At 44.6% G+C, this 16,872-nt stretch overlaps 1 protein-coding gene across 2 annotated transcripts in view; it reads right to left on the bottom strand.

Annotated features, from left to right (window-relative positions):
• PLA2G4A (phospholipase A2 group IVA) overlaps nt 1-16,872 on the bottom strand; it is a 69,518-nt gene that overhangs the window by 17,706 nt on the left and 34,940 nt on the right. For both annotated transcript variants that reach the window (XM_063407777.1, XM_063407776.1), the window contains exons 5-10: nt 16,302-16,450; nt 13,684-13,797; nt 11,226-11,263; nt 9,384-9,522; nt 4,159-4,295; nt 613-835 (exon numbers count right to left, since the gene is read on the bottom strand). In XM_063407777.1, the coding sequence (XP_063263847.1) occupies nt 613-835; nt 4,159-4,295; nt 9,384-9,522; nt 11,226-11,263; nt 13,684-13,797; nt 16,302-16,450 (800 nt within the window). The remainder of the gene's footprint in view (nt 1-612; nt 836-4,158; nt 4,296-9,383; nt 9,523-11,225; nt 11,264-13,683; nt 13,798-16,301; nt 16,451-16,872) is intronic.

Genomic DNA, 16,872 nt, shown 5'->3' with positions numbered 1-16,872 from the left:
ATATATAAAAAGATCTGGGAGACTCCTCCGTCGATGAAATTTGAGAAGAAAAGTTTTTCACTGATGTGTCAGGTTCTCATTTAAATTAAACATCTGTGCATATTTTTGATCCCTTGGTAAACAGGGACTTCTAACCAACCTCACACAATCATTAACAGCCTTTCAGCATCAGAATTCCATATATCTGTCACTAAAAGCTGTGTTGCCTCTTCTTCAGTGTTTTAAATTGTTTAAAACCCACTATCAGTGTAAACTCATGAGGGATAGAAGTGTATAAAACACATCTGCAAATCTACTGACACATTTCAATCTTCCCACAAGATCAAATCCAGCTGCTGCTCACCTGACTCATCTGAACTGGAAGTCTTTGTGCCTGATTTAGCCAATCAGGAATTTTCAATTATAGAATACAACAGTATGAAGCTCTCCTGTTGCCTTTTTTTTTAAAAAAAAAAAACAAAAAAACAAGGGGAACTTTCAGGTTGCAATTAGTACTTTTTTAAGCAAATGCTATTTGCATAAATGTCACTAAGGTAATTTCAAAAAAATGGTAACAGTGGGAATTATATAAAGAGTTTGACAGCTTTAAGAGCATCAGCAGGCAGCACTCACATCATGGATGAGGGTTTCCCCTATGAGCATGCCAAAGATGTCTGTGAAGGTGACAGGCTGCCCTGAGCTCTTCTTGTTCCACAGAGCATCGATGTAGCGCTTGACCTTCTGAGGGGTGAGCAGCAGCAGGGGGTTGTGGCTCACGGAGTGCATCAGCTCCTCATTGATCTCCTTGGGGCCCTTGGCTGGGAAATCCGGGTGGGAATACAGAGTGGACATATACCTGCAAGGGCAAACAGGCTCTGTGAGCATCAAACCTGCTGCAGTGAAAGCTACAAACAGCTCATAAATGAGTTGATACACTTACTGATTAAATCAGCTTAATTAATTCTCCATTTATACAGGAAATTGTCATTTCCTTTTTATCAAAGCACAGAAAGCTGAGCAATTTGCTCTAAATGTAAGCATAGGATCAAGCACTCAACATGCATTTTCCATAATGTGTATGAAGTGAATGATTAGAGTCCTCATTTTTCTGTTTAGGGATAACAGATAGAACACCCTAAGCTGAAAGGAGCTCCTCCAGCTAGCACAGCTGTTGGGCAGACTGGAGGTCCTAGAAGGACACATGCAGTTCTCCCCCTGTAAGAGGCACCTCTCTGCCCTCATTATCACTACTGAAAAATTCCTAAAATATCTCAGTGTATCACGGAACCCCAGAATGGTTCGGGCTGGAAGGCACCTTAAAGCCTCTCTAGAAGCAACCCCTGCCATAGGCAGGGACACCTTCCACCAGCCCAGGTTGTTCCCAGCCCTGTCCAGCCTGGCCTTGGACACTTCCAGGGATCCAGGAGCAGCCACAGCTTCTCTGGGCACCCTGTGCCAGGGCCTGCCCACCCTCACAGGAAAGGATTTCTTCCCAATATCCCATCTAACTGTGCCCTCTGGCAGTGGGAAGCTACATCCCCTTGTCCTGTCCCCCCATCCCTTGGAAATTCTCTCTCCATGTTTCCTGTCAGCCCCTTCAGGTGCTGGAAGGCCACAGTGAGGTCACCCCAAAGCTTCTCCAGGTGAACAATCCCAGCTCTCCCAGCCTTTCCTCCCAGCAGAGCTGCTCCATCCCTCTGCTCATCCTGGTGCCTCCCCTGGGCTCTCTCAGCAGCTCCAGGTCCCCCCAGTGCTGGGGCCAGGGCTGGGCAGCTCTGCAGGTGGGCTCTCACCTGAGCACAGGGCAGGGGGGTGGAACCCCAATCCCTTTCCTACCGCCCATGCTGGGGCTCAGCTCTGGGCACGGGGGGGTTCTGGCCTGGATATGGCCCCACTTTCCAGGATATGATGCTTCCACAATAAACTGAAGCACAGTAACTACAACCTGTGCAGAGAGTTAGTTGACTGTGAGGATGTGGAAGAGGGAAATCATGAGTTTGCCACTGAGAAACAAGTTTAGTATTACTGCACACAAGGCTCAGACACACGTGCAGGCAGCCCTGGCTTCCACCTGGTTGGGTTTGGCTACACCAAGACTCAAGACAGGCCCTTCTAATCTACGAGAGGCTCATTTACTCTTATTTACCCAGTGACCTGGCTCAGGTACACATCCCTTACTCCAGGCACAGCTCTGGGACACACACAGGGTCAGCCTGGCCCAGAGGTCATGCCCAGCCACTTCTGTGACAGCACAACCAACCCTGTCCCACGTGGGCTGCCAGGACTCCATCCACGGGCTCCACATCAGCTCCTGGGTGCAGGGAAAGGGGAGTGCAGCTGGAGAAGTCAGCACTAGGTTGAAGCAAGGTGGCAGAAGAGCATTGCTCCGAGGTTAGGCATGCAGCTGAGGGGACAAGCAAAAACCTGCCTCTCCTGCCAGGAAAGGTATTATGCACCCTTCAGGAAAAAAAGAAAAGAGAATTATTCCCAAGTGACACACTTCATGGAAAAGGAAGAAAAGAAAGGGAGTGCCAAAGTGTCAATTTATTTATTAATCAAGCAAGGAAAGACTGAAGGGTGACATCAGAGAGCAAAAGTAAATTTGTTCAAACACAACTGTCTCCAATCTGTTTCTGACTCGAGCATTTAGATAATCTTGCTATTTTAACTCAGATTTTATAGGTTTACATTAGATCAACTACATATTCACCCTTGGGTTTTCCCCAAAGTAGACCTCACAGCCAGCAGAGTGACGTTTGTTCTGAGCAGGGATTGCAAACCCTTCCCTAGAAACACAGGGAATGTTTTAACATCACGTTGCACTATTCCACTGCTCTTCATCCACCTTCTGCCTTTGACAGCTGTGACAGAAGTGCATCCATCTCTCTCAATGGACAGTGATGAATCTGCCCCCACCACCAGCAACAGGAAACACATGTTCCAACCTTTTATAGTCCAATCTAAAGGAGAAATTTACTCTAGTTTACAGACACTTCTGGCATTTCAAAACCTCCTGGCATTCTGAAAACTTCCCCCTAGTCTGGGAGGAGGGAAGCAAGCATCACACAATGAAAAATAATTGACAAAAAACCCATATAAGGAACAGAACCAATCATTATGTCCTTCAAGAGTCAACTTTGGGTTGGAGTGTGGAATTAAAATTCATGTGCTTCCTTAGAGCTAAACCAGGTGATAAAACTAATCGCAGGCAGATTCCCTTCTTGTTTATATTGCAAGTCTTTTTCTCTCAAAGAATTGAGACATCTGTATAATCTCATCCCTGAGACCCTCGAGGTCTCCTGCTCAATGCAGAGCCAGCCTAAGTCAGATGAGTCTGCTCAGGGCTGTGCTCAGTCCAGTCCAGCCTTCACATGAGCACTGCCTGAGTCAGACTGAGAGGATGACACCGTCCCCAGCCTGCTCAGGTGAGGATGGCTCAACACATTCCAGTGCCTGGGCACTCTCACTGCAACATAGTTTCCCTAAGAATTAATCCAATTACTCCTTGTCCTTTCTCTGGGTATCTCCAAAAAGAATCCGTTTTCTTCACAGCTGCTTATGAGGAACTGAGGTTAACAATAAGATCTCCCCCATCAATACCAGTGCCTGCTCCTCAAGGCTAAATGAACTATTTAAAAACCTGATGTATTGTCTAAATTAAACAGTGCCAGTGGGACTGAGGCAGTGGGTAATCCACAGTGGGATGCCCTGCAGGGTGGCAGCCAGGCCCGAGACTTTCCCAGTGAATCCACCAGGATTTTACACTGGGTGTAAAATTAGCAAAAGATCATTCTGTGATTTTGAGGAGCTCTAACAGTCCTCCCAAAGCATACAACACAATTTGGGTTGACTGAGTCATCAGCTTCAAATCACAAGGGATTTTTTTTGGTTTTTCACATTTCATTGGGAAAATAAAACAACACACATTAAGTGTTGATATAGAAATATGGGTGCATATGTTGGCACCTCTTTCCATCCATTCCTGCTCTCAAAGCTCCTGGAAAAACACCTGGAGCCTGAGCTGTCCTTGCCCTTCGGGGCAGCCAAAACACCTCCCCAAGCTGACCTGGATGTGTAAAATGTTCTGTGAATTACAACCACAGAAATAAGTCAGCTCTCTGACAATTCCTTCAGAACTTGCTGCAGGGAAGCTGAGAATAACCAAGAGGAAGGCCTTACCAGGTGGATCCCGAGAGCCCAGCGATGTACGTGGCACAGTCCAGGACTCCTGACTCATAAAGTGCTTTCATGACTCCAGCAAAGCCCACCATGGCCCGGAAACCTCCTCCAGAGCCCAGTACGGCGATCACTGGCACCTGCAGGGATGAGGGCAACACAACCACCATGTCAGAGACAAGGGAGCACCCTGGGAGCACCCCAAGAACAATTAGAACTTATTTGAAGAAGTCACCACTTGTAGCAAAATTTCTAAACAAAAATATATTCAGAATTTCTTTAGAATTTCTGACCCTCTTATCCACAATCTGAAATAGAGGAGATATTAAATTTAGTTATTAAACGAACTATTCGCTTACAAGACCACAGATATTTTTCAAGCAACGTAAACACCAGCTTTAATCCAATTCATATCATTGTGACAGAGCCAAAGGCAGTAAAATGTACTAATGAGAAACAGAACAGAGACAAACAATATTTTGACTGGGAGTTTAAAAACAAGTTTTATAACAAAAACATCCTGTATTACTACATAGCATGAATGAATTACTACACAGCACAGTCTCAATTTTACCACTTTGCAAAAAATACCAGAGAGGTAATGGGAATTCATGGGGATCTGGACAACTACTCAGCCACCAAGAGAGGAGTGAGCAGAACCAGACATGTTTATCGTGGCACCAGGTTAAAATTGTGTCCACAGCGGTTTATTCTACACTTTTCTCCTTCTTACTGCCCAGCCCTGACATCCAGGCTGTTCCCCCCAACTCCACGGCTTCCCCAGGTATCTAAAAAGAAGACAAAATAAAATAAAAACTCATTTGCTCCCACCATCATATGTTTTGGCCTAAGTAGAGGGCTCATCTGGTTCCCAGTTTCCAAAACCCAAGAGGATTTTCCACTGTTCAGTGGTGACAAAGGAACCACCTCTTGATTGTTACTGAGCATAAGAAGAATCACACAGCTGTGCAGAAAGCCCCTATCTGATCAAACTGCTAATCTGTCAAAAATCTCCCTGAAAGGCAATTTCAGGTGCCAATAGATGGGATTAGTGACAAGAAGTGGATCCATGTGACGACAGAGTCCTGCTCTTTCTGCAGACTCCATGCTCCAAGCCATGAAACTCCCCTGAGGACTCACTGTCACAAGGAAATGCCCGTGATCAATGACCAAGGCACTCAAGACGTTTCTCGAGGCTTCCACTCCCCAAAACTGCTTACTCTTGATGCAGTGAAATTATTTTGTTACCTCTCAGCTTTAGTAACAGAAACCACAGGTATTCCCTGGCCCCGCATTCATTGTGCAGCTCCAGAGATAGGGATCTATCCCAAAAATGACACAGCCCAGGGAAGGGTTTGGGATATGTTTTGTTAAGCCAACACCCCAATAACGGAGCAGCTGCTTTGAAGGAAGAGCCATGTCAGTAATCCTTTAATAATGTGGGGAGGCTTTGAAAGCTCCTCGGGAGCACTGCCCACTCAGCCTGAGCAGACACATCCCAGCAGGACGGAGATGTCACCTGCAGGTGCAAGCCTGGACAAGGAATGTGAGAACACGTCCAGAGCACCCCTGCTCCACTCATCAGGGCACTGGCACCAGGGAAAATGGGAGTGTCCCTCAGGAGGCACAGGAACCTGCTATGGAGACAGGCTGGGAATGTCCAGGAGAGTCACCAACATCCTGACTGCAAATGCTTCCTGGATCCACAGGCACTCTGGGCATGCCAGATTCCTGCACAGGGAAGGGTGGATACAGCGAGGGGAAGGTGGGTTCTGGAATCACAAAATCGTTCCAGTTGGAAAAGACCTCCAAGATCATCAAGTCCAACCATCAGCACAGCACCACCACCATGTTCACCACTAAACCTTGTCCCCAAGTGCCACATCCACACATTTCTTGAACATTTCCAGGGATGATAATTCCACCACTGCCCTGGGCAGCCCCTGACAATGCTTTACAGCCTGGTTCCATGAAGAAACTTTCCCTAATATCCAACCTGACCCTCCCCTGGCACAGCCTGAGGCTGTTCCCTCTCCTCCTGTCCCTGTTCCTGGGAGCAGAGCCCGAACCCCCCTGGCTGTCCCCTCCTGTCAGGAGTTGTGCAGAGCCACAAGGTCCCCCCTGAGCCTCCTTTTCTCCAGGCTGAGCCTCCCCAGCACCTGTCAGCATTGCACAGTAAATAAATAAAACTTTAAAATGATGACAAAAAATAAACCGAAGAGAAGCACCTACTGTGTATTTCTGCTCATTTATTTCAGTAGAAGTTGAGCTGCAGCATAAATCAAGTGAGGCACGTTCAGAGTCCTCTCCTGCTCTACAGAGGAAGCAGGCAGGTTGGTTACACCAGCTTTTTAGCTCCCATTCCATTTCTGACGTGTTTAGGGGCACACAACAGTAAACTTTGAAATAAATACACCCATCCTGCAAGTTGCCTTATCTGATAAATAGGGCAGAGGTAGGGAGGGGGGGAAGGAGCTGCAGCCAGAGCATCCAGAGCCAAGAACCAAGAAACCATGCCCTGATGAAAAACAGAGAAAAGAGGATACCAAGGGCTGCACACTCTTCTACTGAACCCCAAATCCTCTGTACAGAACCACCAGCACATGAGTTCACTCAAGCCAAAAGGTTCCTAATCATATCTTCCAGTAATCAGGCAAGAAAAAGCTAAACCATACTAAATCTTGTTTCGGGAATGAATAGTGCAGATGTCTTTATCCTAATGCCCTGGAAAAACAGTGCACAAAATCTGCATACCTGTGGTGGAAAGAGAATGCCAAAGGGCACACAAATTATTATTAAAAAATTGTTCTGCAAATCCAGTCATAGAGAACTGTATGCATTCTTTAGAAGATTATGGTATTTTTAGAAAATTGCTTGAAGCAGCAAAAATTTTAAAAATAAATTGAGCAAGAACGGAAGCATGAGAAACCTCTACCTCTGTGTTTCCAGAATGTGCCTCAGGATTAAGTTAGGAAATTTGGAACTACTGACTTCCCATCCAGACATGTATAATGAATTCAGGTATTAAAATCTCTTAGCATCCCTGCAAAGCACAAGCTACTCACAGATGAAGCAACTTGGGTGAACTTTGAGTATGTGACTTGTCTAAGATTAAACAAGGCCCACAGGCAGCTAAGACTACTCAATGTCTCCCAGTTTCATGTTAAGACTTCAAACATCCCATAAATCCTCCTGCTCTCTTCCTTCTTGCTATCTTGCTTCTGTAGTACTAAAACTACAGTTTGATTTGAACAAAAAGGGTTTTTTCATTGCTAGAAAAAGACAAAAATTCTGACGAGTCTGCTTAGAAATACACATTTGGCGTATGAAAAATGGGAGGATACCTACCTACAGTTACTGTCTGGGAAGATACAATTTTACTGATAAAACTTCAGTATTGGAGTCAGTGAGGGATGGCAAGGGAAGATGATGACAAAGAATAAGAGATCTTAGCTATGCTTTGTAATAATTCATGCCACCTGCATGGAACTCAAACCTGAGGCACTGAATATCACTCCAGTTCCAACTGGAGCTTGGCAGAATATCCACATCCTTTCTGAGGAAGGTCCTGTTCTGCTCTAGGTCACACCAATGTCACACTGACAGACTCCTACTCTGATAAAATCTGCATATGTTGATTAAAATAACTGAACTGAAAATTAAAAAACCTTGAAAACGTTCCTTCGAAATACACACAATTTATCTCAGTCCAATTAATATATGTACAATACTTATTAAATTCATTGATGTTCCTCAGAAAGTTCACAGAAGAACATTCACAAAGTAAGACAGAGTTCCAAAGTACACAACAATGTAACATTTACCACCTGCTCCAAACTTCATGGAAATGTAAAAGATATTCTTCAGTGCTGGTTGCAAAAGACTGTCACATTCTCCTTACATTAAAAGTGTACAAAAGGAACCAATGCCAATGAAGGAATCAACCCAGATTAATTCATAGACTATGTTCATGCTTGACACCCCCACAGGCACGAAGTTTCCTGTCACAGTTCTGGAAGCAGCACAGGAGAGGGAATGGGCAAGGAAGGAAGAGGATGGAAAAGCTACAGCAAAATAAGTAGATCTGTACCGAGTGGATTCTTAATCAACTCTAAATAATGCAGCGTTTTATGAAATCACTGAAGAGCTCAGTAGGATCTGGGCCCCTTCCTCACTGTGGTGTGAGGCCCTGGCACAGGGTGCCCAGAGAAGCTGTGGCTGCCCCTGGCAGTGTCCAAGGCCAGGCTGGATGGGGTGTGGAGCAACCTGGGACAGTGGAAGGAGTCCCTGCCCACGGCAGAGGGTGGCACTGGATGATCCTTACAGCCCCTTCCCACCTAAACCATTCCCTGATTCTCCCACTGAGATCTGCTGGCTTCCATTCCTCTTGGCTTGGTTCAAAGCACCAGCAAGTCAAGGAAAGCTGCAGTTCCTCATGTTTCAAAGAAATAAAACTTCATAATCCTAATCCAGTAAAACTGACTCAAGGAAAAGAAGGAAGGAAAGAAATAAACTAATTTCCAAGCTGACTCTAAATTTAAACCGGCTCATTTCCTGCCTAGTCTTTCAGAGATGAAGGTCACAGAGCATGAGATGGGTACCGGGCATGCAGGGGCACATTCTGTGCTGGGTGAGTGCCCAGAGCCACTGCAGGATTCAGCAGGTATTTCACACACCCTGAGGCACTTTTCAGATGGCAATCTCCCCTCAGAGCCAACACCTTAACAAAGCCTGGGATTAAAACAGGGAAAAATTGGAGCAGTTTGTTTAAGGGGCCAATGAATCACAGAACCCCAGAATGATTTGGTGGGAAGGGGCATTAAGACTCATCCATTGCCACCTCAGGGACACCTTCCACTAGCCCAGGCTGCTCCAAGCCCCGTTCAAACTGGTCTTGGACACTTCCAAGGGTGGGGCAGCCACAGCTTCTCTGGGCAACCTGTGCCAGGGCCTCACCGCCCTCACAGGGAAGAATTTCTTCCTAATATCTAATCTAAATCTCTCATTTTATAGCTTCCCCCAGTCATAAACTTTTATTTATAAATTTAGAGCCAAGAAAAATTACTCTCCAGGCTAAATATTGTACGTTCAGAGGAGAAAAGAATTTTTATATTCCATAATCTTTCTACATCAAACCCTTCCACCTTGCAAGCCTCATTCTTTCTTCTCCCAGGCAAATGAAGGATTCAAAGGGGGTGCTAATCCCGCTGGGAACTCTCCAAACTCACATCTCGGGAAGAGGTGAGGTTGTGGCTGCCCTCTCCCAGGAATGATCGGATGCTGTGCATGATGTTGTCCCTGCGCTGCTGCCGGAACCTCTTCTCCTCGTCGCACAGGGCCATGCTGAACCGCAGGTCCGTCGAGGAGCTGTTTGGGAAAGGGACAGGCTGTCACAGGAGGCTCAGCTCCGAACAGCACCACAAACATCGCCGTGGGGAGCGAGCAGACATGAGCAGAAAATCCTCACCCACTCACACGAGATGTAATGAAATTGTGTTTTTCACATGACACCATCTGTCAGCTCTGGAGTGATGGAGGCAAAGTACAACACGCCTTTAAGACATGCATTTTATACAGAACTCATTAAAAGCAAATAAGTAAATACAGCAAGCAGGTTCTCCACTCACATATAATTGCAAATCTGCAGCACAGATGATACTGGCACACCACAGGAAAAACTAAGCCCTTTTCTCTGTATTTTCTCCACATTGTGGGATAAAAAGCGTACACAAGGCTGCGTAAGGATCTCAGTGCTGTACTTTAATAAAGGTACAACTTCAGCTGCCACTTCTCATGGACAGCAGAGAGGAGGAGTGGACAAATCCACCCTGGCACCCACTGAAAAGCACACAATGGTGAAATGGATCCATTTAGGCTCAGATAATAATTCCCCAGATTCTTAAAACAACCTGTTATGTAATAAAATAACAGGATTAGGAAAAGAGGGGAAAAGACTCCCTAGAAGCAATGTTCCATGAAGATATCCACAACCTGCATGGATATCAGGGAACAGCAGCAGAATTTGATAAGATCTTTTACATTTCAAAGCCTAAGAAGAAGACACAGCCAAGCGTCTTCTGTTTGTTTAATGTCAGAGATACAAAATGCTTTGTAATGTACAAAGCCTGGCTGGTTCAGGGTGGTCTCAAGGACCACCCACAAATGTATTTTCCTAGTACAACATGTTGAGCAGAAATGATCCCTGGGGGAGGTTTGTCAGTCTCCAGAGTAATCAGGAAATAATTTGACTTTTACAGTGCTTCTATTTATAGTTACAGACAAAAAATGGCTCCTTAAATGCCTCGCTCTCAGAAAATCATTTTTAGATGTGAAATGCATTGTTCTGATTATGCCTCAATGTGATTTTTGGTCTTTCGCCAGGACAGGTGAAGAATGAGGGAGAAAGCTAGAGAGGCAGAAAAAAGGGACAAAAAAAGGTAGGCATCTGCTTAGCTTTTACATGGAGGACTCCTGGCCCTAAATCTTCACCTAAATCTTCACTGTGTGGTATTTACATTTAAATACATTTTAGGGGCAGCTCTGTGACAGCAGCTGAAAGTTCTCTGGGGCCAAGTTCCCAGAGAAGGTAAAACAGTGAGGATTAAAGCTGCACCTAAGTGAGGTTCATGGGTTTTTCAGAAACAAAGCCCTTGAGAAGGAAAGGTCTTCACATTAACCAGGCTGAGAGATCTACAGGCAATGGCCTCGTTCCTGCAGGCATTTGGAAGGGTCACAACTCTTAGTCCCAGTAAGGGTGCTTAGTCAATAACAGAATTACAACATGAAAATAAACCAAAATTGTAAAGTTTCCTCACTTCTACAGTACCTGGTATTTCTATGCTACAACAAGGAATTTTTGCACTCTTGCTCACACGTTTCTAAGAAAATCCCACCAAGGTGGGACTCATGGGATGTCCTGTGCAGGGCCAGGAGCTGGATTTTGATGATCCTTGTGGGTCCCTTCCAATTCAGCATATTCTGATTCCATGAATATTTTAATGAACAGTTTAAAAAAATCCTTTGCTGCTGGTATATTTTCACCTTTCAAAAAAAAAATATGAGATACTCACCATACTTCCAGAAACAATTCCAAAGTCATTTCTGTGACCTAAACAAGAAATATTTAAATATGGTTACAGCACTTAGAGAGGGAAAACTCACAAACACACCTGGAACATTGACTACTGGCAGAAGTAGTCCAATAGTTCCAATCTTTCTTTCCTCTTCATTTTTTTTTTAAAGGAGGATATTTTTGGCACATATGAATGAGATTCTTTTCTATGGATTTTTTTTTAAAGCACACAGTGTGATTCCAAAATACACCACTAGCACTGAATGCAGTGGAAAATGTTGGTAAGTGCTGACTTTCATCCCTCAGATCCCACTGTCTTGTACTGCTAATCCCTTCTGACAGTGCAACTCATTTCTGTCCTGAGGGGATCTGATTGTCTTCACCCACTCATGGCTGGCAGGAGAACCAGGGGATCACATCTAAGTGCCACCTGTGTGGGAGAATGACTGCTCTGTGCTCCACAGGAGCTACCATGTGTCTCTCCACAGCTAAACATGCCTTAACTAGCAATCAGGAAGGGTGATTGCTTACAGCTTGCTGGAAAATGCAATAAATGTCACTGCACAACGGCTTCATTTGCCAGCCACACTGAACTCCCTGGCCAAGAGCAATGGGTTGGCGCCTCCTCTGCCTTTCACAGAGCACTGAAAGGGTTGCTGCAGGCAAGAAGTTAAAAAATCATGATTAAAGCACCAATTCCCTGTCAGGCACAATGCAGGAGTACTGGCTGTGGAACTAAGAACGAAGAGGTATTTTCACCCTCTCTGTGCAATGGCCTTGTTGGAGCAACCCTGGAGGAGTGACAGACTCAGACTGTCCTCTACAAGAAACCAGACTCTCCTCCTCACTTGGGGCATGTGAACACCAGGGATGGAGCCACAACACCCCAGACTGACCGTCTGCTTGACCCTCAGACAGCACCGAAGGATCTGGGAGGCAAAGCTGCCTCTGCCTCCCACATGCAGACCCAATTCCTGAAATGGGAATTGATGGGAATTGCAAATGAGGCAGGGCATGAGCAAGGTGGGGGTGGGGGGGGGAAAGAACAGGCAGAGAAACAACAAAGGGAGGACATGAACAAACACAGTGAAGAGTCACTGAGGAAGCACTTCAAAGGCAGGGAAGCAATTACATTATTCCCCACCTGGTATTACTAATTTAGAAAGAGATCCTGAAACCATGCAGTGATCCAATGCTTATAAAAATGTATGCACATGAAATAAACCCTTGGAGGGAAGCATTCCAATGGGGAGATATCATGGCATTTTCTATACCTTATACAGACTGCCACTGACATTTCAGGAATACATGTTATGTCTACACTGTGCTCAATCTGACTTCATCTCCCCTTAACTAATTGCTTATGAACTTCAGAGTGTATTTGCCTTTTTTGCACTGTTTTTTTCTCCTATGACTCCCTACCAAGCTTTGCTGAACACTGATGAGAAGTTCAAGCAAGGCAAGGCCTTGTATTAATGGAATGACCTTTGTGAACTATGTTTGCAAAATGTATTCATCAGCTCTTTCTCACTGCCCCACCTCATGCCTGGAAGAACCAGCACCTGCTCTCAGCCCATGCTCTGGAAACCCAAGAGTTACTGAAACACTTAGTGAAATAAATATGCAGAAACTTCAAAAAATGCTGCTATTTTAAAAAGGAAAAATAACGGAATGTACCAAAATTCCAAATTGCCCTAAGGCTATGCCAAATTAAATGCTAAAGCTCACATCTGAAACTCTCTGGTTTCCAATAAATAGGCCTTTAACCAGTTACTTGCTGTAACTAGGCTTTTGAAGTTGTATCACATGGAAAACAGCAGAATGGTCACACATCAAGATCTCTGATTATACAATAGACTACAGCCCAAACCAGAAATGCAGATGATATTTACAGATTTTAGTATGTGCAGAACAAGCTCAATTCCACCCAGATTTAACAACAGTTTCCAGGGGTTACAGTGCAGGCAGACAAGTCCTGTTCAAGTGACTCCATCTGATTTGCAGACGTGTTTAAAAGGAATAATTCAATTACTGCATCATTGCACGTTAACCAGGGCTGTGTTACAACAAGCCTCTTACAGAAAGTGAAACATGTAATAATAAAAGAATTCCTTCAGCTTTCTGGAAGTCACAGGCAGCAGCAGGAGGGGCAATGCACTGACCAGCAAACTCTGAGTAAGCTCACACTAACTCAGGCTATGAAACTAAACCACATCAAGTGCAGAAGGAACTGCTTTAGGCAGAGAAAGTTCCAAACTAGACTAGATGTCCCTGCTTCCAGCAGGGACATCAAGGCATTCAGTGGCACTGTTTTGCTTAATTCTCCTCTCATCACAGCTGTAAGAAAATAAATAATTAAAGCTTAAAAGTGTCTATAGGATCTGTGTTTATCCATGGGCAACAGTGAATGCTCAGGAAACTTCTGACCAGGGCAAAGTCATGAATGGCCAACTTACATCATTGAAAGTTAACTGGACCTCCTTCTTCTCTCCCAGTTTCAAAGAAGAGATGGGAAACGTGGATGTGCCAAGAGTCTCGTCCATAACATAGTTGGCGTCCATGAGAGTAACCTGGAAGAGATATCTGGATATTCAGTTCTACTGCAAGAAATCCCTTTTTAATTCCATCAAGCCTACACCTGAAGTAAAAAAAAAAAAAAACTATATGGAAAAAGAATGGGCCTAACCCATCGCAGTCAATGCCCATTGCAAACTGACATTTCTTTTAAACCAGGATAAGTACATGGACAGTGGAGGTGGCACTTCAAGGAACGGAACTGCAGGAGTACACCAGGATTATTCACAACAGGATTTTCATCCCAGCACCTGTCTGGCAGCAAATCTCAAAATCTTTCTATTACCTTCAAATTCTACATATAAAGCACAGTACTTTCAAATTTCCAGTCAGTGAAACTTCCCTATGGAGAAACTTGTATAAATCTATCTGTGATAGGTCCAAAAAAATCCAGCAACTTTTCAGAGAAGATGGAATCCACATACCCCAGCCTTGACTCTACAGATCAAGATTGTTACAGCAGCGTTTTGGCAAAGTGTGCAGCATTCCAATTTACACAAAGCTGCTCTCTCTATCCAGCCAGAACTTCATGTCTCTTCTCATACCCTCCATGTTGGAGCAGAGACCTTTCCAAAATGGGATAATATCCAAAGATGGATGTGGATATGGCAGAACACCATTCCACGCTTTTGTTCTAATCCATGTGCATCTACGTTTAGCAAACCTTTTTCCCCAGTGGCTGCTTTCCAAGTCCTCAAGTAAGATATTCAGAAAGAATTTCAAATTATCACTTACACGCATTTTATTAAATGAGATCTCCAAACTCATTTGACTTATAGGTTTTGTTTCCATTTTGTGGCATTATATCTTCTAAAATATCACATGTTCATGGCTTGGACTGCATTTTTTGCAGAAAACAAAAAGAATCAAGATACGATCACTTGAATAATTAGTTGCTACATCTGGGATCAGCCTCTTCTCAGCTATAAAGAATCTTCTTCATCCTGTGCCACAAGCAACCCTTTGAAACTATGAATTCTCTTTATTTTAGGACAGAGCTCATTATTTTAATGATATTTACACTTCTGTTTCCTTGCAGGACTTTATGTCCATTCCTGCAATTTCTGAGCACTGTCTCAAACCAAAAGCAAAAACTTCTTAGTGGGATTTTGAAGAGCTGCTTACACTTCAAAGGGAAAATTGCACTTGGGATAGAGTTAAAGATGCAGATTAAAACAATCCAAGGAGTCACAAGGATCGTGGAGTCTGAGCTTCAGAATTCACAGACGGTTTGGGTGGGATCGTGACTTTACATATTTCTGACACTGCACTCCATTGCAGAATCCAAAGGCTATTGCCCACACTACCAGATCCACAATTAACCATTATTAAATGTTATCATCTACTCTTTGCAGGCAATTTTCAGGGAATTTTATTGCACTATCTCAGAACCAGCAACAGCCTTTAGTTATTGTAAAAACACATTTCTACCTATAATCCATCCTGCTGTGTTTGTGACTGTAGTCACAAACTGTGGCACAGACTGTTGTAGTTTTATTCTTTTCGAAACCCTTGAACCAAATTTTGTCCTCAACAAATTCAAACATTCCTAGGGAAGCTGCCTAAGTGTAAGGGAGCTCAGGCAGGGCCCAGGCTCTGCTCCAGGAGCCCCAGCAATGGCACCAGAGGAACAGGCAGGAACTGATGCCCAGGAAATCCTTGGGAAATCCCTAGTATCCTTTGTCAATAGCGCAGGATGCATGGGATAGTTCTTCATGATCCAACAAGCTGACCATTGGTTAATGCTCAAACTGTAGAGCCTTCCCCAGGAACAAAGGGAACTTGTAGGAAGCACAGTTTCCTTTCAGACCAAAGGTCTGATGGTCACAAGCTCAAGGAAAACCTTCACAGGCTGCAGCCTCTGTCCCAGTTGGCCAATTTAAACTGAGCTCTGTATGCTTGGGTCAGAAGAGGGCAGATAGCAGGGCCATCCTCTATGAAGAACAGAGCCCACGAAGGACCAGAGCTAGCCTTAAATCCTTGCCCACTCAGAAAACACTTACACCTAACATTCAGCTCTTGTGCGCAGCCTGGAGAGGTTTAACGCACTGAGAGCAAACAGTGGCTTGGCCAGCAAGGCTGCACATGGAATGGCCCCAGAAGAGCCCTGGGTGGGCTCCAGGCAAGGAGGACACAGCAGAATCAGCCTTTTACTTTGTCTCCACGGGCAGACACCTGACCTAAGCCCCACTTATTCCCTGTCTGTAAGAGCTGAATCAGGGTAGGAAGCAGAGAGTACTCTACAGCTGATGTGAGAAATAACAAGCCACTGTCCCTCAGGAGCTGTCCAAGAGATGACTCACAGGCATATCCTGTAAAGACTCTTCAGACTACTCCTTGAATAATTCAGTTTATCCAACACCTCTTGCTTAGCAGCACAGCTGAACCCAGGTTTAACATTTTAAACAAAGCGATTGTGATCTTGAGACATCATACACCGTACATGTGTTAGCCACTGTTATTTTACCCTCCATCTCCCCAGCCCAGCCAGGGGATTTACCTCCAGAACATTCTCCAGGTTGGGGTCCAGAATGAACTCAAAGGTCTCGTTCCACACGGGGTTGATGTTGTTGTTGAAATGCTTGGTTCTCTTCCTGCAGTCGGGGGCAGTGGGGATGAACAGCTCCACGTAGGGATCTGGAGTGTCAACTGTGGAGCAGAACACAGGTCAGGCAAGGGAAAACTCCAGCATGAAATAGTTGATACAATTGTGTGAAACCACAAATTCCCTGATGGTCAAGGACAGAAAGATATGCAACTCTGTAAGTTACATAAATGTAAAGAGAGGAATGATGCAATGATACCAACAATCTCCCCAAAAGAAACATTAGGGTTTTAGGAGGGATGGGGAAAAGCCTTGAGCAAACAGAATGGCACAGGGACTGAGTCAAGTTTATTGGGAATATACAAACACCTGCCAGCCATTGGTGTTTTCAAAAGCTTTTACTTCTTCCTCTCTTTCTAGCCTTTAATGGCTTTGGCTCGTGTCGCAGCAGCAAGCATCCCACAAAACAATGAAAACAAGCAGTTTGCTGTGGGTTTTGGATCCTCTTTCACCTTTGCTGGTTTGG

This window comes from Prinia subflava, chromosome 10, assembly GCF_021018805.1.
Source record: "Prinia subflava isolate CZ2003 ecotype Zambia chromosome 10, Cam_Psub_1.2, whole genome shotgun sequence".
In the NCBI taxonomy this organism is placed as follows: domain Eukaryota; kingdom Metazoa; phylum Chordata; class Aves; order Passeriformes; family Cisticolidae; genus Prinia; species Prinia subflava.
Note: the sequence above shows the minus strand (reverse complement) of the source record. Positions and strands in the feature narration are given on the sequence as shown.